The 25,849-nt window shown below is 40.7% G+C and overlaps 1 protein-coding gene across 1 annotated transcript in view; it reads right to left on the bottom strand.

Moving 5' to 3' along the window:
* The window catches only part of DNAAF11 (dynein axonemal assembly factor 11), a 71,889-nt gene that overhangs the window by 35,044 nt on the left and 10,996 nt on the right, over nucleotides 1-25,849 (bottom strand). Inside the window, exons 3-7 of the mRNA XM_008684142.2 lie at nucleotides 22,876-22,953; nucleotides 14,527-14,699; nucleotides 12,127-12,329; nucleotides 6,166-6,357; nucleotides 3,516-3,593 (exon numbers count right to left, since the gene is read on the bottom strand). Coding sequence (XP_008682364.2) covers nucleotides 3,516-3,593; nucleotides 6,166-6,357; nucleotides 12,127-12,329; nucleotides 14,527-14,699; nucleotides 22,876-22,953 — 724 coding nt within the window. The remainder of the gene's footprint in view (nucleotides 1-3,515; nucleotides 3,594-6,165; nucleotides 6,358-12,126; nucleotides 12,330-14,526; nucleotides 14,700-22,875; nucleotides 22,954-25,849) is intronic.

A 25,849-nucleotide genomic window follows, 5' to 3' on the forward strand; every position in this document is an offset into this window, starting at 1 on the left:
CCGCGCCGAGCAAGGAGCCCAATGTGGGGCTCAATCCCACAACCCTGAGATCATAACCTGAGCCGAAATCAAGAGTCGGACACTTAACGGACTGAAGGAAGGCGCCCCTATCCCTTCTGTTTTAAATAGTCCTGTCTTCCTTCTTTCTCCTTGCAGTCTTTCTTTTTCTTTCGTTGTTGGCCTTTGCATCGCCCTGGAAAATGCTGAGACACTCCCCATGATCTATTACCTCCATACAGATGATGAAACAAAGGTTCAGAAAGGTTGGCCCAGCCGGGAGAGAGGCCATATGAGCCTGGAGAGGCAGGATTTCAAAGTCTACATCCGGGGCGCCTGGGTGGCTCAGTTAGTTAAGCATCTGCCCTTGGTTCAAGTTATGATCCCAGGGTCCTGGGATCAAGCCCCGCATTGGGCCCCTTGCTCAGCGGGGAGTCTGCTTCTCCTCCTCCCTCCCCTTCTGCCTGCTGCTCCTCCTGCTTGTGCTCTATCAATAAATAAATGAAATCTTTAAAAACAAAACAAAAACAAAGTCTTACATCTTTCAACTTCCTAGGTATAACTTCCATAGTGGCAACGTACCATTCAGAATTATTTGGTTGATTTATTTTGAGCACTTCACTTGTTATATTATTCCAGAAAATATATAATCCAACAATATTAAAGAATGTAAGCTAAATTGTTTGGAACGATTTGGCCATCAGCAGAATGTCTGTGTGTGGCCATCCCTCTCGGTGCTTTCCACAACCCAGCCATGCAGGACTCCTTCAGTTGCTCAAATGAGCCATGCGTTCATGATCTCATCTCAGGAGCTTTCTTATGTGCTGGCCCCTCTGCCTCGATTGCTGATTCCCCAATTGTCCAGCCGGCCAACCTGAACTCTCCCTTCATGTATCGCTTGCAAGACAATTTCAGAGAGGTTTTCTACAGCAGAGATTGTTACTCGTTCCCCACAGTCCACTTCCCCTTTATCCATAGTAACAGGAGCCCTGATTTTAACGAGGAACATGGCTGTGCAGAATAAAGGCACCACTTTCCAGCCTCCCCGGAGGCCGGATGTGGTCATGTGACTTAGCTCCATGGAGGAGAGCGCTGTATGGCCTGCTCCAGGAATTTTCCTGAAGAGAGGGAGTGCGTGCCCTTTCCTCCCTCTCTTCTTCTTCACCCAGCTGAACAGAAGAGATTAGGGAAGGCCAAGAGATGAGCCACAGAGACGACTTTGCAAGCTGTTGTAAGGCAACAGGCAGATGCCGTGTTCTAAGATGGTGGGGATGGAGTTAGCGAGAAGCGGTTGGATTCAGGTGATACTGAAGGAAGAGATCATAGAGTCACTGATAAAATGACAGAGAAGAATCAAGGATGGATCCAAGGTTTGTGGTCTTGCTAAATGGGGGGATGCTCGCTACTGAGTTGGGGTCGCTGGGGGAAAGTGGTAGTGGGCATGGGAATTAGGACTTCTGTTTCTGTCACGGTAAGCTTACAATACCTACTATACATTCACATGGTGAGGGCAAATAGCTAATTAAACGTCCAAGTCTGGAGTTCAGGGAAGAGACTGGTCTGGTTATAATGTAAAGATTATGTTTAAAGCCGTAGAATTTGGTGAGAGCCTCACAGAGTCGAGGTGAAAGAAGGAAGCTGAGGAGCTGGCCCCAGAGCACTGAGGTACATCCCAAAGAGAACCCGGCAAAGCCTGAGAAGATGAGCAAGTAGGAAGGTCAAAGAATCACACGCAAGGGGAAGAAACTGCTATAAGAAGGAAGGTAATGATGGGGGTGCCCGGGTGGCTCAGTCCATTAAGCATCCAACTCTTGATTTTGGCTCAAGTCATGATCTCGGGGTCCTGGGATGGAGCCCCACGTCAGGCTCTGTGCTCAGTGGGGAGTCTGTTTGAGGATTCTCTTTCTCTCCCTCTTCCTCTGCCCCTCTCCCCACTGAAATAAATAAATAAATCTTTAAAAAGAAAAAAGGAAGGAAGGTAATGATCAATTTGGTCAAATATGCTGGGTCAAGTACATAGGGCCTGAGATTTGAAATGATGTGACTGAACACAGAGACGATGTGAACATGGAACATGGAGATGATGTGAACACACAACACAGAGATGATGTGAACACGGAACAGAGAGATGTTCACATCACAGAAATGATGGGAACGTATAGAAGGGATGTGACTACAAAAGTTTTAGGTGACAGAATATGCAGACGTGGTTTCAAGTAGGAAAGTGAAGTGAGGAGCTGGTGACTGAGTCCAGCATCTTCATGGGGAACTTTGGCTCCTAAGAGGGGACAGAGAACTAGGACTGTAGCTGCTAGGAGAACTAGAGGAAGGGAGCTTTCTTGTTGTTTTTAAGGTGGGTGATATCACACCGTCTGTACACTGATGAGCTGGATCTAGCAGGAGGGAGAGAAATGATACAGAAGAGAAGGGCTCATTGCAGAAGCAAGTCCTTGACAGGAAGGGGTGGGCTCAGTATGCCCGCAGAGAGAGTGACTTAGGAGAGGAAGTCCACCCACTGCAGCGGAAGAATGGAGAATACGTGCTACAGGTCCAGGGACACTGATAAATTGGATGAAGCAACTTCTAATTGCTTCTGTTTTCTCTATGGAGTAAGAAACAGGGTCCTGAGTTGGGACCACAGAATGGAAGTAAGAAGGAAGCAAAAGGGGTAAAAGCAGCCTACGGGGAGATTGGAGGGTGAATTACCGAACAGAATATAGTACGATTGCCGGAAGTCTGCTTGGATCCAGGGTAGTAAATTTCCAGTAAGACCAGCAAGCAGAGTCCAGGCAGGCACGAGGGCAAGTCCAGGAATGTGTGTTTGATTTAAATGGGGTTGAGATGAGGATGTGAGAACGACCATGAGGGAAGGAAAGAAGAACAAGAGAGTTGAAGATTCATGTCAAGGGTGAATCTCTGTGACGAACCATAAAACCACAGCAGAGTGGCAGAAGGGGAGACTCTGAGGGGCAGGGGGCAGGCAGAAAACCAGGAGATGAACTGATACTTGGTCTTCGTGGGCCGGGTGATTGTTGGAGCACGGGGGATGGTGCCCAGTGGGACACTTGGGGGAAGATTCTGGAGGTGGCCCTCCAGTGCTTTGTAGATGTATCCCAGAGTGTAGAGTAGACAGATACATGGGAGAGGTACCAGTATTCTCCAGCACCTTGTTCATGGCAGAGTTTTAAACATTCATAAACATAACAATAATGCACTTGGAATTTTCAGGCGGAAAACTGTATTGGTCCAAAGTTTCAGGGGATACGTATATAACTAGGATTTCCATATGTCAAGATCATGTTCTGAATGCCGTGAAAGTGAAATATAACATTATGTACTTGAAAACATCCTAGATGCTCTGTTTTCAAGTATGCACACAATGACACTCTTATTAGGCTCATCAGGCTTGTGAGGGCAGTTAGATCTGTTCTCCACAGAGCAAACCTGTACACGAAAACCATCCTAACGACCACCACCATACGTTCTGCTTCTGCGAGTATCTCTTTGGCCTCACGTACTTGGGATCATTTACATTCAAGGCTTTCCCATCTTTAGTGATCAAAATCCTGGGTGGTTTCACTTTCTTCTTCTTTTCACTTAAGGTTGGAGGTGGATGGGAACAAGGGGCAATGGGGAAAGAGAAAAATAAACAAAGAGAATGTAAAAGGAATATTTTGGTGAAACAGTTCAAGAAAAATTGATCAGGTATCTGGGAATACATCAACAATTCACCGCTATGAAGCCCATCCTTTGAATGCTACGCTGGGACTTGACAATCAAGCCAGATTTCTGTGTGATTTGTATCTACAGCTGTAAAGCAACAATGTGACCAAGACAATTTGGCAAATAATTCCAATGGGGTGGAAATCCCTCCTTTTCGTGAAATTTCCATGAATATTTATTTATTTACTTATTTTTGTTGTTATATACCTTAAATATATGTAATTTTTTAATAATAATTTTTTATTATGTTATGTTAAATTAGTCTATTCTATGCATGATTTACCCAGATAACTGTCAATTCTCCATTTGTGTATACAGCCTCTGCTTTAGTTAAAATGATCATTTTTAAAATGCCAGGTAGATTTTATTCTGGAGAAATAAAAACAGCAGTACATAAGAATCTATGTAAAAGGGTGTCTACCAGTCTTAGTAGCAGCAAAACCCCGGAACGATGATGCCTGTCCATCAGTGGGGGAGTCATTGGCTCCCCTGTGGTATATTCATGCTATGACATACTTCGTGGTTGTTAAAAAACGTGTTTGTTCTTTACCTACTGGTCTAGAAAGTGATAGAAAATGTTGATGATGTATTTAGTGAGCACAAATACATAAAGTATAAGTCCAGTTTTGTTTTTTTTTTTAAAAGATCCCAAATCATACATTTGCAGAGATGATTTATACGATTGTAGAGGGTGGAGAAAGTTCTGGTGGGATTGACCCCAGCCTGTTAACACTCATTACCTAAAGGGATAAAGACAGGAGGAAAAGAAATGGTGCAGAGAGGAAAGATTCATGGGATAGCATGAAAGGAAAGTGTAGAATGTATGTTCTAGCTATTTAAACATTACCGAAGATAAATACAAACTTAAAAAGGCATATATGGACAAGCTCTGGAAGACCAGATGGAGAAATGTGTTTAGAAGATGGATCTGTAGGCAATTCTTTGCCTTGGATTTCCATTCTTTTAATACGGATTTTGAATCAGTTAACTTTATTTTAAAATGTAAATTTATGCACATTTTTCTGCATCTTAAACTGGGTCCCCAGATCCAATAAGTTAACATGTCCATGTACTGCATTATTCTCCATGACCCAGGACAATTAAGGGACATCCAGGACAGGCAAACATCTCAGGGACCCATGGGACTGGGTACACTACAGCATCCTCTATGGAGTGACTTGGACTTCTATCCAATTCAGCTGTACTTTATTTTAGGCTGTTAGGGAGAGAAAAAAATGTTTCCTGGTTTCAGGCTCAATACATTGTATTACACAATATGTTGTATTATATACACATTTTATCTATGTACACATATATCGGAAAAACAATAGTTATTATATAAAAACATCTCGAATTTCCATTTCGGAAGTTTAAGTCTGCAAAGTACTTTTACACATTGGCTCAGATGATTGTCTTAACAACATAGCAGGGGAGGTAAGGCAGGGACGAGAATCCCTGTTTGGCAGATGAGGAAACAGATGAGCAGTTAGGTATTTGCCAGCATCACACAGACAGTAAGTGGCACAGTCCACACGTGAGCCCACATTTTCGGATGCTATTCCAGTGCCCTCCCCAAAGCACGGGGTGGCCCCTTTGTGTACAGACTACCACATTTTACAAACAAGCATTTTCGGTAAAATTCAATTCTCATTTCGGTACCTCCCTATCACCTAGCTAATGAATAAAATGGCATGAAAGCGGCCGCAATTGTAATAGTCTTTTTAAATCTTTTAGGTTCCTGCTTTCAGTCGATAACCACAGGGAAAGAACTGTACTTCCCTCTCGTAACTGCCATGCAGACAGCAGTGTATCAGCGCTAAATGATCCCATTCCCGAGCACAGGAATTAGATTTCCATAGGTGGTACATTTCACATACTAGACCTGAGCAGTGACATGAAATGACACAAAGCTCAGCTTTTAAAAAGGCTCTCTGAGAAGAACAGTTTAAGCATTCTAGCTTCTAACAAATCACCAAATTACATCTAAACAATTCAGAAGTGAAAGCATACTATGGAATGTCCAAGAGAGTTGTATTAGGAAAATATAATACCTAGTGAAGCTAATTTCTAATTTTGCAAATTACGAGACACAAAGGAACTTACTCAACCCACAAAGTACCCGTTTTCTTGGCGGCGTGCTAATCAGTATCTCTAACCCGGGCCATACTTGCATTTGATTCACTGAATGTTGTTAAAAAATTAAAGACATCCAAACAAAACTACCTAAAATGCCATCATTCATGACATCCTAAAGAAGGGAGTCTGATATTAACAAACATTAGTGGATACAATGCAACAGGAAGCTGAACTTAGAAGTAGCAAAGTCCATGTGTGATGGCTGGCAAAGACTGAACGCAGATAAGGAGTAAAGTCATGTGCGATCATGAAAACAGAACCCCTAGGAGAGCGCTGCCTCTCTCTCAATGATAGGAAAAAATGAAATACCTTAATTTTTCTTGGTCTTTCCGTTGTTTTTCCATATGCCTAAGTGTTTCCAATCGAGATTCAGGAGTAAACAAAGAGGGCTTGTTCCAGAATTCCAGGTCATCTTCGCTGCCCTTGAACTTCTTTTCGTTGCATTTCCCTTCTTGTCCTTCTGGTGCCTGGACGTGGTCTTTGTTCTCTACTGAAAATGGGCTTGGAAAGAACGAATAGATTCAGAGCATGTAAGACCAACACTGGGTGTCACTGAGTTTCGTGCTCAATGCTGCCTCTTAAATCTCTTACACGTTTTTCTTAGGTTATCTTCTTACCTTTCAATGACGAAAATCTCTGAAAGAGAGCCTATGTAAGCCAAGGTGGACGAAAGTACTGCCCCAACTGGGACAGGCCCTCATCATCCAACACGGGCACACTGCAGTGATCAGACGGAAGGGCTCCCAGGCCTGGCTGATGTGAGTCACCTAGTGAGCCTTTCGAAGAGCACGGATGCCTGGACTCCTACCAGAAAGTCGACTCAGTAGATGTGGGCTTGGGCCCGGGAATCTGTGTTCTACGATATTTTGCAAGAGGCTCTGATGATCAGACAAACTCAGGGAGCACTGGGCCTTCCCAATCACCCCACCTCCATTCTGGCACTCCTCAGTTCCATCCTCCACACTGGTCCCGGAGGAATCTTTCCAACAGGCAAGTTAGATCAGATTATGTCCAGGTTCTTTAATGATCCTCTATGTCCAAAATTCTCTAGTGGGATATATGAGATCTTCCATGGTATGGCCTTTTACGGATAACTTCTGATGTCATAGCTATAGATGGTAACAGTGCTGTGTTCTCTTTTTTATTCATGTTTTGTGGACTGTCAGAAAGTTAAATGATGTCTCTATATGACATCAAACGGGCATATGGGGTATTCGACATTCATTCAGTGTGGATTCGAGAAATATTTATTGAGCGTCTCCCAGGTGCCAGGCACAGACAACGACGGTATTTTCAGGAGATGCTATTCTAGCAGAGGAAAAATGACACCATTCAAACAGTAAACACTAGGAGCTTCTCTCCCCTCACCTCTCCCTGCAACATATGCTCTATTTCAAAATGACATTACATGAAAAAATCCACACGAAGCCTTCAGCACCAAGTACGGCAAACAGTAAGTATTCATTAAATGTTACATTTTATTGTTGGTACAGAAATGAGATGATACCAAAGGCTCATTTAGTTGACCTTCAAATAAGATGCTTTTTGAAGGGATAGACCAAAAACACTAGAATGTGAAATTTAAACAGTATAAACAGAACACAGAGTAAGATTCTGCTTACACTTTGTTACATATTACAAAATGTAACTAGATAGTTTAATAAGCAAAATCATGCAAATTGCTGAAAACAAATGCTTTGCCATATAGCTACAGTTCTTTACAGTGTTGAAAAGGCAATCTATTAAGGGGATCTATAATATTCTCCAACATTCTAGGTAATCATCACTGAAATAATTGGTTCCTTTTTCAGTTAATAGAATGTGTTTTTGCTGGCAAGTGCCTACTTGGTTCACTTTTATCTTTTGCAATGTAAAAAAAAATAATAATAAACATAAAAATAATTGCACTTAAGAAAAACTATAGAAATATCAGCTAAATAACTTAAGTCTCCAAAAGCAAAATGCATGTAAATGCACACAGCTGGGTGATGAAGCAGATTGAGCTCATTAGGATGTGAACAAACAATGTGCTCTTCAGCCACTTCCTCCAAAGCTGTGCTCTCAGAACTCTCTTCCCACTCGTGAGCACATCCCACAGCCTGACAGTCCCTCTTAAGAATAGTCCCAGGTCAGCTAAAGGTATTAAAGGCCTCCAGTTTAAATAAAACTTAACTTATATCCGAACTGAAGCCCTTCCCCTCCCTTTTCAAACCCTCCTCCCCTCTCCCAGCTCATGACCGCGTTGTGCGTGGGGAGAGGGGCATGGGCTACTCCAACCTCTCATTACTCGTCCACTCCTTTCCTCTGTTTCCCACCTCACTGGCTTCTTCAGGTCCCCCCTGACTTCAGAAATTTGGGCCTGGGACAAAGGATGGGAAGAAGGAGGCAAACACCTCTTCTGAGACAGATGCTGTTAGACTTTGGTTTCTGGCTTCCTCTCTAAGGCTGATGCCCAGTTACTGGCTTTCTCTTGTGAGCACGTTTATTGGTTCTTAGAGACATTACAAGAGCCTTCCAAGTTCATCGTCCTCTGTCAGAGTGATCAACATACTACCCGGCTGGTTGTGTGTGACAACTCCTCAGCTTCTGCCACTGACAAGCCACCCCACGGTCTCTTATCGCCACCACTCTCTTGGGCAGCAGCCCTTCAAAGACAGCTCAGGTGCAGTTCCTTCTACCACATGTACGTGGCCCATGGGATATTCACAAATACTTGCCATGACAGATGCTTGAAGTATCAGCTGATTCCATTAATGCCCACTTTCCTGACCCGTCTGCTCTAGGCTATTCCAGGATACACCTCATCTCTTCAATTCTCAAGGCTGGAAGCAGGCTTCAGATCTAGTCAAGGGATGAGATGCTCGTCTCCCCTTCTTGCAGCCCTGGCATCTTTATGGTGTTTCTTCTTGCAGTCTTGAAAGGGTGTTTCTTCTTGCAGTCTTGAAAGGGGAGTAGCTCCCTACTCCTCTCTGACTAAGTCAATGATTCACTATCTCGACGACCTTCCTCCAGAATGTCTGGGTTTCTGTTCAAATGGGCAGAATGCAGTCACAGGAACAATGGCTGAAGGACCAGCCAGTCAGTCCTGTGTGGAAGCAAGCAGGCACCTACGAGGAACCCAACTGTATGCTTCTACTCAAAGCAAGCAACAGATCATTTTAAACATTTGTAAACTTATATAAACAGAGAAGAAGAAATGATCCCCCACCCATTTTATGTGCCTATTATAACTTTGATGTAAAACACTGGGGAAAATACAATGAGAAAAGGATATTATAGCATAAACTCACTTATGAACATAGGTTTAAATATTATAAATAAAATATTAGCAAAATGAATGCACAAATCTATTTAAATATGCCATGGACAAAGTGAATTTATTGTGGAAATTCAAGGATGGCATAATATTGGAAAATCTATTAATGTGATTCAAACATTAATAGACAAACATGGCTATCCCAATAGATGCAAAAAAGCATTTCTAAGATCCAGTATCTGTGACGATAAAAGCTCTGCATCAGTTTGGAATCAAAAGAAACCTACCTAACTCTAGCAAAATCCCACAGCAAACACCTTACTTATGATGAGAAATTGGAAACATTCTTTTTACAGTCAGAACTAGACAGATTCTCACTCTTACTGTGGTTATTCTACTCTATACTGGAGGCCTTAGCAGGCACCATAAAGAAAATAAAAAAGCAGAGGCATAAGGATTGGAAAATTTTTTAAAGTTGCCGTTTATAAAAAAAAAAAAAGTGTTCTTCTATATAGAAAACACAGGATCATCTCCAGCATCTTTTTAAAAAGGTCAGCAAGATTGCTTAATACAGTATCAGTATACAGAAATCCTTCATCTCTTTATACAACAGCAAGAACCAATTACAAGAGTATTTTAAAAATCCCATTCTACAAGATACTTAAAAATAAATCTAATAAAAGATGGTGTAAAACCTCTATGGAGAAAATTACAAAACCTTATTGAAGGACTCAGAAGAAGGTCTAAATAAATAGAGAAAGCTATTCCAAAGTTCGGCAAGGAAAGCATCAAAGTCATGAAGATGTCAACTTTCCCCTAATTAACATATAAATTAAAGCAATTTCAATCAAAATTACACTAGGGATTTTTAGGGAATTTGAATAGCAGATTCTAAACTTCTTACAGAAAAGTAAAGAGCTAAGAACAGCTGAGATAAATTTGAAAAATGGGAATACCTCCTACTGAATATCAAGATTTACCATAAATCTACAGCTATTAAAACCATGCGAAGGTTCATCCATGAAGCAGTCTATGGAGCCCAAAAATGGACCCATGAGTACACGAGTAGAGGGGATATGGGAAGTGTGGTGTTACAGATCAGAAGAATAGCATCTCAACAATGGTGAGGACCATTGGCTACCCCTATGGGAAATGACTGTTACCCTACCCGACACTGTAGGCAAAGGTGAATTCCCCATAGACAGATAGAACACCGAAGTAATGAAAAATTTCATAAATGAGACTTTGGTCTCAGTACAAAAATAAACTTAACTACACTACTACTTTTGAATTCTATAAAGCAGAAACACTTATAAAATTAAAGAGTAAGTCCAAGGCTGGAAGAAGCTATTTGCAAAGCACATAACCACTAAAGAATTTGCACCTAGGATATAAAAGAACTATAAATCAATAAGAAAAAAAAAAAACTTACACAACTTATTTAAAATAGGAGAGGACCTGAAGAGAAGAAATATGAATAGCCAATAAAAATAGAAGCAGATATTTAAGATACGGCAACTCACTAGTAATTCTAGGAATGCAAATTAAATAAAATATTAGGTGGTATTGAACAACCAACTTGATTGGTCCATGTTTTAAAATACCAAATTATCTAGTGTTGGCAAGATCAGAAACTCTCCTACACTGTTGATATAGGAGTATACATTAATGCTGTTTAGAAAATTGGGCAATGAATATAAAGTGGGAAAAATGTTCCTAATTAATGATATGACAATGTCTCTGTTGAACACTCTAGAGAAAGTTTCAAACCTGTGCGAGTAGACATGTGCAACATTCCAAAGAAAATGAAAGTAGGGAAATGATCTAAATGACCATCCAATGAGGGGTGGCTACACCGGGGCTGATCTCCAGCTAGCGCCCACCAGGAGGGCCGTGCAGGCTGTGAGAGCCGGTGCACATCCTGACCAAATCCTGATCTGTTGGGGCCAATGAGTCACCAGCTGTTAGATATTTTGAACATCACATAAACTGTGATTCATTCATCCAACGGAATGTTATTCCCCAGTTAGAACGAATGAACTAGCTCTACCTGTCTTTATGCAAAAATCTCAAAAATATTACATCGAATGAAAAGCAAAGCTGTAGAAAGACAACGTTTGTGCTAAAAAAAAATACACATAGCCACTCTTGTTCAAGGAGGTATAATTACATCATAAATATACTTAAAACATGGATGGGATCACGTATAACAAACACGCACTTAACTTTGAGGATGGCGGACCCACCGAAGATGAAAAGAGAATTGGGATAGACGCTTAGGGATATTTTATTTCTTATTTTTAAAAAGATCCAAAGCAAACATGCAGACTACTGATATTTATTAAATCTGGGTGGAACTACAGTGTCTATTGATTTTTAAAACACTTACGTATGTCTCAAATATTTTATAATTATTATTTTCTAAGATTAAGAGATTCTGTTTTCAAAATATTTAAAGCTTTCACTATATGGAATCCAATCAACTAACCATAGCTGCAATTCACTTAAAATAAACAAGCGCGAAAAATTCATGCTCGTAAAAAAGACCAATTTAGAGACTTATTAATCACATTAAAATGTATTCATTATATAATTCACAAAAAGAATATTTTATGATGCGATCAAAATTATGTGATTTATAATAATGTGATTTACATTTAACTTTTCTAAAATATCCCCACTATTATAAATCAAAGTACACCTGCTAATTCATCTTTCCTGTGAATCTTACAGAGATTTGTCTGAGGATAATTTCAGATGCAAATTAAATTTGCTAGCTTGGAAAGGCATTTTTTTCCTAAGGGAGGAAAGCTACAGATAATTGACCCAAACAATGAGATGTTCCTACTCTTGCCTCCAAAAGTCGCATCACATTTTATTCTTCAAATCAACCACCTGAAATAGGATACTGTGAACACTTTGGGAAGTGAAAATGGTTTGCGGCATTTAACCGAAGTTAAGTGGAAAGTAAGCTCTTGTAATTTGTGCGTAGAGTAGCACTGACGTCTGCCTACCTCTGTCCCTCAAAGCCTGGGTAATTTCTGCCTTTGGCTTCATTTTCCTCCTCTTCTCGCAGGTTCCTCTGAGCCTCTTCCTTGTCTTTGGCTCTTTTGAGGCAGTAAGCTTTCTCTTGCTCTCCGATTTGTTGTTCAATTACTGGAAAGTTCTGCAATGCCTGAATCCTTTCTGATCGCTCTATTTCTTTACCGTCCAGCCACTTGAATAAAAAACAACCAACATGGTGCAATTATTCAAAAGTCACAATTTGAATCAGCCCCAAGTTGACTTTGATTGGAATATTGTGAATTTAGAAATACTAAGTAATGCACCATGGTGGTATGGAATTAAAAGCAAAGTAATTAATGGGAAACACCAGAAACTTTGATCAAAATCAACGTTTATTTCATACAATTGACAGAGTTACAAAGTATCTTTACTGGTAAAATAATAAGTAGGTCTTCTGTTGAAACCCATTATTAATGACAAACTCTCAAAATATATTGATTTTACAACTGCTCACTATATAAAGAATGTCAAAGCTTCAAGTCAAACTACAGCTCCAAAGAGTAACAATGACTTTACAAATGCTCTTTACAAAAAAGGGCCTTGTATGTTACACAAAGTTGGGCCCTAATACAAATGGGCCCACATTCTACCCTCAACAGCGAGATGCACACACTACACTGTTAACTGTTACGGTCACTGTTTATACCTGGTGTTTTTATAGTGATTTTCTGAGCTGAAGTATTAGAATAATTATCTGGATGGGCCCAGTGTAACCACAGGGGTCCTTATAGGGGAAAGAAGAAGGCGGAAGTGTCAGGGTCAGAATCAGGGAGAGATTAGAAGAGGCTACGCTGCTGGCTTTGTGGATAAAGGTAGCGGGCTACCAGCTCAAAAAAGCAGGCGCTTCTGGAAGTTCAAAATGCAGGGAAACGAATTCTCCCCTGAGGGCGGCAGAAGGAACAGGGCCCTGCCAACACCTTAATTTTAGACTTCTGACTCCAGAATGGTAAGAGCACAAATTTGTGTTGTTTTAAGCCACTACATTTATGGCAATTCATTACCACTAATAGGAAACTAATACAAAAGGAAAAACACACAAAGATTGGGTAAAATATAAACTTGAAAAATTATCAGGATCAGTAAAATTATAAATCAAAATTATAATGTTGATATTTGGAAAAATAATTTACAGTATGCTTTGGATACAAGGACTCATATGGGTTGCAGGTCTCAGGCACCAGGCCGACAGCTGTCATAGCTTCCAGGCTGAACGCACAGCAATGGCAGGGCCTCCCGCTCCCTTCCAGGGAAGTGGCTCATAGCGGTTTGCCGCAGGATCCATTTCTATGATATTCTGGTTCTCATCAGTTCATTTTTTTAGAACGTCATTGTATAATGATGATCACCTTAGGTTATACTTGAGCTAATTTATCATTTTATTCTAAATATATATTCCAGATTCAATTACCTGAGTCACTCATTCTCTTAATCAAAAAAAAAAAAAATTTTACATTAGAAGAAATGTGTTCCATAAATCTAGCAATCTCGACTATGCAGAACACAGCAGTCTAAAAGCAAACGTCCTCTGAGGATAAAAGAAAAGGCCTACCACGAAGCCAATGCATCCCTGCATTTTCTTACAGAAACATGGGGCTGCAGGCAGGTCAGAAACTCTTGGAATTACATGAAAATTAACATTACTAGTTGAATATAATCAGGTATATGCTTTCTCTAGAAACCATCTGTTTTTCCCCAGGTTTCAAAAACATTAGGTGAGGGGAGATACAGCATAACAGGCTAACACATAGAGCAAAGGCTCTCAAATGAGGCTCCTGGGCCAGCAGCATCAGTGCTATCCGAGAATTTATTAGAAATGGGAAATCCTGGGTGCCGCATCAGACCTATGAATCCGAAACTCTGGGGTGTGGCCCAGCAAACACCACCCAAGTATTCCAAAGCATAGCAAAGTCTGAGAACCATGAACACAGAGCATGAGTTAAGAGAAAGCAATGAAAAAAAATTATTACAAAAGCACAGTAGTTTAAGACAATGTAATACAAAGGTATATAGCCGTCATCTTCTCAAAAACTCTAAGCTTTTGGTTTGCTATTAATAATGATGAATGCCCTCCATGACTATGATTTGCGTTTGTCAAGAAATAGCTCAGCTAAGCTCTGTTGTGTTCTGAACGAGAAAGGAGAAATTTATTTACTTTATTTTTCAAAAGTTTATTAAAGCTATTAAAACAACTTTAAAGTTTCAGTAAATCGAAGAATTAGTTTCGATTTTCTCCAATATTCCATTCTCTAAAACCACACATTCCCTGACAATGCTGGGAATAAACAGGCATTATGGCAGTCACTTGTTTTCATTTCTCCGAGATTTCTGCATCATTAAAATAAGCATACCTTTAATTGTTGAAGAGTTGCCACCACGAACTGCCTGTAGCCGTCGAAGTCAGCACACGGGTTACCCATGAGAAAGAGCTCCTTCAGGTGGATATTGTGCTGAAGGGTTTTAATGCTGCTCAGCTCTCCAATGAAATTTACCGTCAGGTCAAGTTTTTTCAGTCCTTCGCATCCTGTTGAAAGAAGTGAAAAGAAAACAAAGCAAAAAAACAAAAAATCACACTGGTAATGAAATGGGTACAACAGCTCATAGCAGGAACAATAGTTGCAATATTTTAAGTATGCTGATTAATTGCATGGCTTACCAAGAAGTGGATTTTCAGAAATACCAATTCAAAGGGTTAGCCCTCACTCGCTTCTCTATATGCATTTCCCCTTCATCCCTCCAGCCAGGGGAAATCACTTTCCCCGCCGTATCTGCAAGCCCTGGGCTGGGTGACATGTGGATTTGGTCACTATGTGCTGCTAGGGTGGACACGACATCAAAACAAAGCTCCTTCTAGAGAGAACACCAGCCATCTGTTCTGAGAATTTTGCCAGGGAGGTAGGACACATTTCGCCATGAAGGGTGATGGCAGGAGGGGTCCTCAAAAGGAACAAGAGTTCATAAAAACCCAGGCATCAGAATTAATATTTACAAAGTCACCCTGAAGGGACAGAATGACTCCAAGACCACTAAGAAGTGCACCGGAGGTATCAACAAAGGTAAAGAGAAAGAGTTTGGTCCTCAGGAGTAATAGAAAAAGGACGAGTCACCAATGCAAAGATGGTAGTAAATCTGCCCATTCACCTTCATTATGCAGATGGCTGGATGCTACAGAAATGTGAATCAATGCCCTTCACTCATGTCCCACGGAAACTCGGTAGTTAGGAATGCAGACTTTAGAATTAGGCAGATAGGAGTTCAAGTTGTATCTTGGTCACATCCTCGCTGTGTGATGTTGGCTAAGTTACAAGCCTCAGCCTTCACCTCTGTGGTATTATAACAGCACTGGTACCCAACTCAGGGGTTGCTGTGAAGACAACAGTAGATGTTTCATGTGAGGTACTTAGCACAGTACCAGCTCACCCAGAGAGCTTCAGTGAACATTAGCTAGGATGAGAAATAACCCAATAAGCACTCTTAGGATTATGTTGGACAAAGTGCTTATAGGGTAAGAAGGGTGCTTGCTTTTCTGTGAGCAGAGAGTCTGCAGGTCCTCGCTGTGGACTTAAGAAGAATCGACCTGGTTTACACAGCAGCCCCTGTGTGCTAGGTCCAGTAGAAGGCTGTCTCCCCCATGGCTGGCTCATGGTTATTGGATCGACTTGGCAGATTTTGTGGCCATTAATATCTAGAGAGCCACCTCTAGCTGAAAACCCATCCCTACCTTGCTGTGCACCCATTTCTTCAAGCATCTACATGCTCCAGGCTTCCTGATTATATCCTGCTTTTCTGTTGTTGTTTTGTGGCTATATAACTTAGGGGAAACTTTGGTTCCTGATATTGTAACCTCACAAGTATGGTCTTGATTCATATGGGTTCATAGCTCTGCAACCGTGTCACCTTTTGCAAGGTTCTTCTTGTTGCTGAAGTCTATATGATGGAACCAGCTTCATTAAATGCTAGCGTTCTCTCTTCCTGACCCCCCCTTTTTTTTTTAAGATTTTATTTATTTGACAGAGAAAGAGAGAGAGACAGCGAGAGAGGGAACAAAAGCACAGAGAGTGGGAGAGGGAGAAGCAGGCTCTCTCCGAGCAGGGAGTCTGATTCAGGGCTCAATCCCAGGACCCTGAGATCATGACCTGAGCTGAAGGCAGATGCTTAACAACTGAGCCACCCAGGAGCCCCCTCCTTACCCTTTCTTGATGCTAGCACCTGACTCCACCTTGTCCAGAATTCCACGTTTTCCTCCTATCTAGTCATATCCCAGACCAGAATCTTCCAAATAAGATAGTTCTACCCTTGTGCTTCCAGATGTAGGGCCTCACCCTAGAGGCATCCCTCCATGCGTTCATTCATCCATTCATCCAGGAGTTAATGGGCCCCTGCTATGACCAAGGTACTGAGCCAGGTCTTCAGGATAAAGTGGTTGAAAAAAAAATCCATGGCATTTCACCTCAAGCTTATGTCTAATATGGAGAAAGGAGAAAAAAAGATGGGCATTCCAGGAAAAAAAAAAAAAATCTTGGTGCAAGGAAGTGAATCTGGAGAAGCAGGCAGAGCCAGAAGTAGGCAATGCTTATCGTTATATTATAAGCCAGCCTAAATCAGTATGTACTGGTTCTTTCTCCATCCCCATTCATTGTTCAGCCCATTGGTGTTGGCTTCCACCCTCAATATTCTACTAGATTCGCTCCTCTAAAGGTGACGAAGGAGACCTTCATGTTGAGAAATCTAATAGACCCCCTCGATCCATTATGTCCCTAGAACAGTCCACGCATATGGCATGATTGACCATGAATTCTTTGTAAAAAAACTTTTTTAAAACTTCATTTTATTTTTCTTTTTATCTTTATTTATTTTAAGTTCTTGTTTTAATTCCAGTTAACACAGTGTTATATTAGTTGTACAATATAGTGTGTATTAGGTGTATAATATAGTGATTCAACAATTCCATACATCACCTGTTACTCATCATGTCAAATGAACTTCTTAATCGACCATGAATTCTCTCTGAAATGTCTCAATTGTCTTGGAAACATGATACTACTCTCCCCTTGTTCTCTTTTATAATGCAGCTTAATACTCTCGGTCCCTTTTACAGACTTTTCCACACCATTGACAGTAATATATCCCAGATTTCCATCCTTGACCCAATATTCTCTCTCCTCAAGTTTCTCTTGATGACAGCAGTCATATTCCCAAATTCTGATGAGTCCCAAACAATAACCTCATATCTGGCCATCCAGCTGAATGTAATACTCCTATTTCCAAATGCCTGTAAGACATCCCATTCCATGTGTCTAAAAATGAACTCTTCATATTTTCTCTCACTCTCCACTCAAGACAGCTTTCCTGACTCCTTGATGTCTAAATCCTATTAATGTCATCACCATTTTGGTATCAGATGCAAGAGTCAAGTGACAGCTAACTTGAGTGCTAACCTACATTGTTCTCTTAGCCCCTTCACTTCAACAGTCACCAAGCCCTGCAGATCTCAACCCCCACATTCTTCCCACCTACTTCTTGTCCACTGTAATCCTATTACCAACAGGCCAGCTCAGGTTCATATCCTCTTGTGCATGCAATATGGCGTATCTCTAAGTCATCTCCCTGTATTTTGAGAACAGGAAGGAAGGAAGAACAAAAGGAAGAAAAGAGTGACATTTGAAAGACTCCAACATGTTCAAAAATATATGTACTTTTGATTTTGCTGTAATTTTGTAGATGAAGGACCCTCCAAGTGCTCATTATATTTTTCAAAGTGATAAATCTTAATTGTTCTTATACTTGGCCTACCCATAAGAAAGTAAACCACATCTGCCATCCTAACAAAAAATTCTTGCTAAACTAGCCAGGCTTGAGAAAGCCTATTCTTTCAAGTTAGGCACTCTTTCCTTCAACTGAGTCCCACTGTCCATCTGTTCTTCGAAGATCCACCTCGAAGGCTCATGGGGGTGAGCAGGTCATTAAAACTGACAATGTTGATTTCCCAAGGGGGGAACCTCACACTATTAGAAACCCCACCTCTCCTTCCAGGTTAGAGTGGGTAAGGAAGAGGGATAGAAAAAGAAGGCAATTTATTATGTCCCAGTGAATCCAAAACAGAGGGGGTTAAAGTATGCTAGCTAGTTTTTGCCATCTAGCAAAACATAAAAATAAACAAGCAAAAATCCATCTTTTGTTTAAAATTATATTGAGATTTGCTCAAGCAGGTGGGCTGAGTATGTATAACCATCTTCCTCCTCTCACCTTAAACCTTTAAAATTAAACAGATCTTTACCAGCCAATATGATGCATCCTCCCTCCCTACTACCCATCCCCCCAAACATATCCTCCAAGGACCCTGCACCCAGAGCCTCCCTCTTGGAGCTGGAAGGTGGCGCTCTCAAGAAGTGCCCAGATAGAGGCCAGCAGAGGGCTGCGGACTACAGTTCCCAAAGCTCAAAAAGACAATAGTGACGATGCTGCCCTCTCGTGGCAGATGAGCAAAACATTCGGGAAAACAACTGTGTCCTTCAAGATCCCTTCTTAACACAAGCCCTCGACATGCCAACTGAGAGTGAGAGTTTTAATTATTTCTCTGACATTACAGACTGACATCTTACTCTCACAACACAGGCATACGGAGCAAATTTTGTTATTCCACTTGTTCACATGAGACTGCGGAACGGGGCTGTAGAGGGGCAGCTGGAGGAGAAGGATGGCTCCATTTCTAATGCAGAAAAATGCCCATGATGGAAACTCTTCCCAGTTCCAGCACTGATGATGGCTTTGGGGCCTTTGATCGTGATCGTATTTTAGGTTTTGAGGATGAAAATTCAGAACGTATGATGAATAAAGTCTTTGTTGCTATGTAACGTTGATAGTCACCAAAAGAGGCAAACAGGCTAAAATCCACCATACTCTAAGTGAAGTCCTCGAATTTTAGCTATTGGCAGATGGGAGCGGGGTGGGGAGAGCAGCTCACCTGCCTCTGCTCCATGCCCCTGTACTCCAGGCTCAAGCCTGCCAGTCTCCATGCCCTGCCCACTCACACAGAGCCCCCAGTAGCCCTGCCAGCTGTGTGAGAGGCCAGATGTGGAAAGAGAACCTCACAACCACAGAATGAGCCCGTACCAGCCACCTAATCAGCCAAACCCTTCGTGATCATGAACAGACACCAAGTGTTACAAGGCATTTGAAGTAAATAAATAAATAAAAGCACAAAATAGAAGCCTGCAAAGCAAAACAGGAAAACTTCCAGAATGCAGAATGACAAGACAAAGAGGTTTAAATAAGGATTAGAGGGTAAGAGAAATGGAAGCTCAATCTGGTACAATCAAAATCCACTTTAAAGAAGTTCTAGGGGAGATGAGAGAAAACAGAGGTGATGGGTATGTCTGTTACCTTGACGGTGGTGATGGGTTTCACAATGTGTGCATATATCCAAACTCAACAAATTGTGTACATTAAATACGTGCAGGTTTTGTGTATCAATGATATTTCAATAAAGCTATTTTTTTAAAAAAACACTGTGCTTCAAAGAACACCATCAGAGAGTTGAGAAGAAAACCCTACAAAATGAAAAAATATATCTACAAATCATATATTTGATCAGATTCTAGTATCCAAAATATATAAATAGGCCTTGCAACTCAACAGTAAAATGACAACCTAATTAGAAAGTGGGCAAAGGTTCTGCATAAACATGTCTCCAAATAAGGTATACAGATGGCCAATAAGCACATAAAAAATGCCCAAGCTCATCAGTCATTAGGTAAACGCAAGTCAGAACCACGGTGAGATACCACTTCACGCCCATAAGGATGGCGCCTATAGAAACAAACACACAAATAAAAACATAAAATAACAAGGGTTGGCGAGGATGTGAAGTCGGAGCGCTCAGAAACTGTTGGTGGGAATGTAAAATGGTGCAACTACTTTGCAAAATAGCTCGCAGTTCCTTAAAAAGTTAAACGGAGAGTTACCACGTGATCCAGCAATTCCATTCCCAGGTGTATACTACATTAATTCAAAACACATGTTTATGCAAAAACTTGTACATAAACTTGTTCACAGCAACTTTATTCATAACCAAAAACTGGAAATAACCCAAACGCTCATCAGCTAACAAGTGGGCAAACAAAACGTTGTGCCTCCACACAGTGGAATGTTATTCAGCCACAAAAGGGAAGGAAGTACTGAAACATGCCACAGCGTGCATAAACCCCGAAAACATTATGCTACAGACACAAAGGACCACATATTGTACAATTCCTTTTTCATTAAATGTTCAGAATGGGAAAATCTATGAAGACAAAGAGTAGATCAGGGGTCAGGGCAAGGAGTGAATGAGGAGTGGATGCCAATGGATACAGGGTTTCGTATGGGGTGATGGACTGTTCCAGAACTGGATAGTGATGATGGGTGCAGAACCTTGTGAATATACTAAAAACCACTGGCTTGTATATTTTAAAATGGTGAGTTTTATGGTATGTGAATTATATATCAATTACAAAATAAATGGTTCAAATATTTCAATTAAGAGACATTTTGAGAATAAAATACAATTTTCCACATTCACCTTATTTTATTTTTTATTGAGGTATAATTGACATACCGCATTATATGAGTTTCAGGTACACAACACAGTGATTTGATGTGTGTATAGATTGTGAAATGATCATCACCAGAAGTCAAGTTAATATCCGTCACCTTACAGAATTACAGAATTTTTTTCTTTGTGATGAGAACTTTTTTTTTTCCCCCCAATGTTCGAAGCTTTTATTAGTAAGTATGCTGGCATTATAAATAGGCCAGGATTCCTTTCTGGACCCGGTTTTGACTCATATGTCTCTTGTCATTATCCATTTTCACTCTTATAAACTTCTGAATAAAAATTATCTGATTTTCTTCCAAATTTATCTTAGCAAATTTTTAATATTTTTTTATTCTTTTTTATTATATTATGTTAGTCACCATACAGTACATCCCTGGTTTCTGATGTAAAGTTCGATGATTCATTAGTTGCATATAACACCCAGTGCACCATGCAATACGTGCCTTCCTTGCTACCCATCACCGGCCTATCCCATTCCTCCACCCCCCTCCCCTCTGAAGCCCTCAGTTTGTTTCCCAGAGTCCACAGTCTCTCATGCTTCGTTCCCCCTGTGATGAGAACTTCTAAGACCCACTCTCTTAGCATTTTCAAATATGCAACACAGCGTTGTTAGTTATAGTCACCATGCAGTGCATTACATCCTCAGGACTTATTTGTTTTATAGTTTTAAATTTTGTACCTTTTGACTTCCTTCATCCATTTTGCCTGTGCCCCCAACCCTGCCTCTGGCAACCACCAAATCTTCTATTCTGTGTATCTCTGAGCTTAGTGTTTTGTTTTGTTTTTTTAGGTTTCATATATAAGTGAGATCATATAGTATTTGTCTTTGTCTGACTTATTTCACTTAGCATAATGTTCTCATTGTCGTAAACGGCAAGATTCCATTCTTTTTTATGGCTGAGTAATATTCCATTGTGTACATGTGTCGTGTGTGTGTATGCATGTCACATTTTCTTTACCCCAAAAATACATTGGTTCCTTGTTTTATGTGATAATTTTGAGATGCACTAGAGAAATTGTAAAAAATACAATCATTAAAACCAGAACTTAATATAGAATGTATTTATATTCTATAAAATACATATATTTATAAACTATATAAACTATAAAGAAAAAAGATTGATAAAGTTGAGTATATTAAAATGTAAGACTTCTGAATAATACTAGCATCATAATTGGAACAAAGACAAGTAGTAGACTCAAGAGAAAATATTTATAACATATATAAACAAAGGACAAATATCTGGAAGGTATAAAAAAAAAGATAAATCAATAGAAAAATGACCAAAAAATATGAACTAGTAATTCACATGAGAAATAGAAATACTCGATAAAAATCGGAAGGGTTATATGGACATTCAATAATAGTAAGTGAGATGCAAATTTAAAAAGTTATTTGATAACAGTGCCTTCCCATTTTAAAAAAAGATTGCTTACAAAAAGTACTAGTGAGCTTGTGAAAAAATGGGTATTCACATGGACTACCAGTCTAAAAGTAAATTGATACAACCTTTTTGGTGAACAATTTGGCAATGTTTTTCAAAAGGTGCATATTTAAACCCGGGAAATCCATGTCTAAGTGTCTGTCTTTTATTTATACATGCACACAGAGTGAAATGTAAAAGAATCCTCATTGTGGCCATGCTTATTATAGCAAAATGCTGGAAGCCACCCAAATGTCCATCTACAGAAAAATTGGGAGATAAATCAGTGTACTATCATTCTGGTAGCGAGCCCCCATGTTCTGGATATCAAAGAACAAGATAATTTCATAAAAGAAATCAATTTTCAAAACAATACACATAGTATGATCCCATTGATACAAAGCAAATGAAACCAAACTACCTTCTTCTCAACCAAGGGTTAATTTTAACACCACTACCCCTGGGAAGAAAGCCGGGTTAGGAGAGGGCGAAGTGGACTTCCATTTTCAAGTTTATGTATCTCGCTATTGTTTGAATTTTTACCACAATAATTAATAAACATAAGACTTAGGTAAAAATGTTAATTTGAAAAGTGTACCTATTTTTTACATGATACTATTTAAATTTAGTTGCAAATCTCAAATTTAATTCATAATAAAACATAAGAAGAAAATTCTTACCTTCCAAATTTTCAATTTTTTCGATGTTGTTTAAAGCTAAATTCAAATATTCAAGTTTCTTGAGTTTGCTAACATTTTCTGAAATATACAAAAATATAAGTAATTAACCTTCAAGATAAAAGTGATTTTTACATAATCTGCTGTGAAAATGACAATGGGAATCTAAGCATTAATGTGGTTCTCAAAACCATGTTGCTTTTTCATGTCTATACCTGGACATTAGACATCCTTGGTTGCCAAATGCCGCATCATTTCTTCCTCCATTTTTCCTAGTAGAACCCACGTCTGCTCTTGTCTCTAGCCAGCTCTAACTCCGGGGAGTTTGACTGAACCAAGCTGGGGCCAGTGCATAGCAATAGCAGTTCCCTTGATAAGGACAGCTCAGGAACCTAGGCTTCAGCCAACCAGCCCACGGCCATCTCCTGACAGCTATGTGATGGAGGGGAGGACATGCACATTGACTGCCCCCAGTCAGATGAGAGGCAAAGATCTATATTCCATGCTTGGGGACTGCCTTTTTCTTTCCCCTGCTGCATGTGAAAAAGGAAGAAGGTGATATCCTGATTGCTACCACAGTCAGCCCGCAGCCATGAGGAAACCACCTATAGGATGGAGCCCACACTGGGACCAGTAGAGCAGAAAGAAGGAATCACCCAATCACCCTGGAGCCTGCCCTGTCTCCAGACTTAGTTGGGTAAGCCACAATAAGTTGGGTTTTCCTTTACTTGAAATTAAGCTCGCCCTGCTCCACACGGGATTGGTGTTTTTAATAAATATGGAAGCTCAGAGAGGCAAACCAATAAGCATACATAAGTCAGAGAATTGCTGTAGGATGGGGACATTTAAAAACACCAATAATACCATAGCTAACATGGTCGAGGGCTTATTATATGCCATGTACTTTTCTAGGCATTTTGCATATATGATATCATTTCATCCTTGTAATAACCCTAAGAGGTAAAAATTACTGTTGGTTCCCTTTTACAAATAAGAATACCCAGGTGCCGAGAATTAATCCACTTGTTCAAGGTCAAGTGCTGAAGCCAGGAAATTTGAATCCAGAGCTTGGCACTAAATCATTACACTACACCCTAAAAGAACAGACCTTTCTCAGAGGACATGAATGTGGGGAACCCTGATAGGGAATGTGCATGGAGAGCACCCCTCACTTAAATAACACTCCTTCTGCCCATTTTCCATGGATATGAGGAAGATCAAACATGACGACTTATGATTGTCGTCACCTTTACCATCCTTACATTTCATTTTCTTTTAAAGATTTTACTTATTTATTTATTTGACAGAGATAGAGACAGCCAGCGAGAGAGGGAACACAAGCAGGGGGAGTGGGAGAGGAAGAAGCAGGCTCATAGCGGAGGAGCCTGATGTGGGGCTCGATCCCATAACGCTGGGATCACGCCCTGAGCCGAAGGCAGACACTTAACCGCTGTGCCACCCAGGCGCCCCCCATCCTTACATTTCATTTAAAATTTAGAAAATATCACTTATTTGTTCACATAGACCTAAGAATAACACCTTGCCTCTCAGAGCCTCAGCTGACTCATTTCTTAAAATGAGGATTTTAGAATAAATTACTAATGTTTCTCTCAGCAATTAGATGATTTTAAGTAAGACTGATGTTTCCAGAAGGTTCTCCAGGCAACACCTGAGCATTCACTAGTCAACAGATTTGTGGAGCTCTATGTGCCCAGGATTATGACCAACAGAGTGTGCAGTCTGTATCTTGAACAAAAACACCTACAGTTATTATCATTAAAATTGCTAGCCTACAATAAAAGACCTGTTCCTTCCCCACCTTTGTTATATGTATAGCCCTCTAAAAGAGTCTTCTGGTAGGAAACAAAAAAATTGTTTGGGAAGGGTTTCTTAAATTATCCCTCAAGAATAATGGATCAAATTGGTCAGGGTGGGGGGGCACCTGGGTGGCACAGCGGTTAAGCGTCTGTCTTCAGCTCAGGGCGTGATCCCGGCGTTATGGGATCGAGCCCCACATCAGGCTCCTCTGCTGGGAGCCTGCTTCTTCCTCTCCCACTCCCCCTGCTTGTGTTCCCTCTCTCGCTGGCTGTCTCTATCTCTGTCAAATAAATGAATAAAATCTTAAAAAAAAAAAAATTGGTCAGGGGAAAAAAATGGCTCTACAGATAAAAAGTTACAGCATCTCTTGGACAGCGGGAAGGGAGTCCGCCAAACCATGGTTCCAGCCCAAACCGCCCCGGAAGCAGTTCTCACCAACGGCCATCAGCAGACCCACAGACCAAAGCCATCGCCCAGGGTAAGAGGCTCTGCTCTTACTTCTAGGCCTTGGGCTCACTGGGAAGCTGTTACAAATGCACATTTGGGGCGCCCACCCCCCCAGTTTCAGTCAGTAGGTCTGGGATGGGCTGGAGCCCCACTTCAGCAAGACCCCCGGAAGGTCCTCGGCTCACACTGGGATCCACACGAAGCACAGCCTCCCCCCGAGCCCGTCTGTCTCTCCCCAGGAAAAGCACAGCTCTAGGAGAGGCAACTGTTCCACAAACTTCTACCTCAATGGCGCCAGAGCAAGTGTGAGTCCTGGAGAGATACTTTCGCTTGCTAAATAAGCGCCTGCATGCCGATGGGTGGAGCGGCACTGAAAAATCCCATTATTAGGATTTAAAAGAGTGTTTAATTTAAGAATACTTTGGAAGCAAAAATTTAAGCTTTCTCACAGCTCTGAAAAGGCCTGAAATACTATGCTACTAATTAGTAATTGTGATGGACCCAGCTGTGGAGATGAAAATTTCGGGAACTCTTTTAGATCTGTACAATTAGGACGGCTCGTTAATGCCCCCCTGCATCAAAGCGGCTGGTTTTCTGTAACAGCCTTTTTAATTGAACTGGGTGCCAGAGTTTCTAATTTCTGGTAAAGTGAAAGATGCCGAAAATAATTATCTGAAGAAATATAAAGAATTGTAATAAATCTTCAAAAAAA

This window comes from Ursus maritimus, unplaced genomic scaffold, assembly GCF_017311325.1.
Source record: "Ursus maritimus isolate PB19 unplaced genomic scaffold, ASM1731132v1 scaffold_9, whole genome shotgun sequence".
Classification (NCBI taxonomy): Eukaryota; Metazoa; Chordata; class Mammalia; order Carnivora; family Ursidae; genus Ursus; species Ursus maritimus.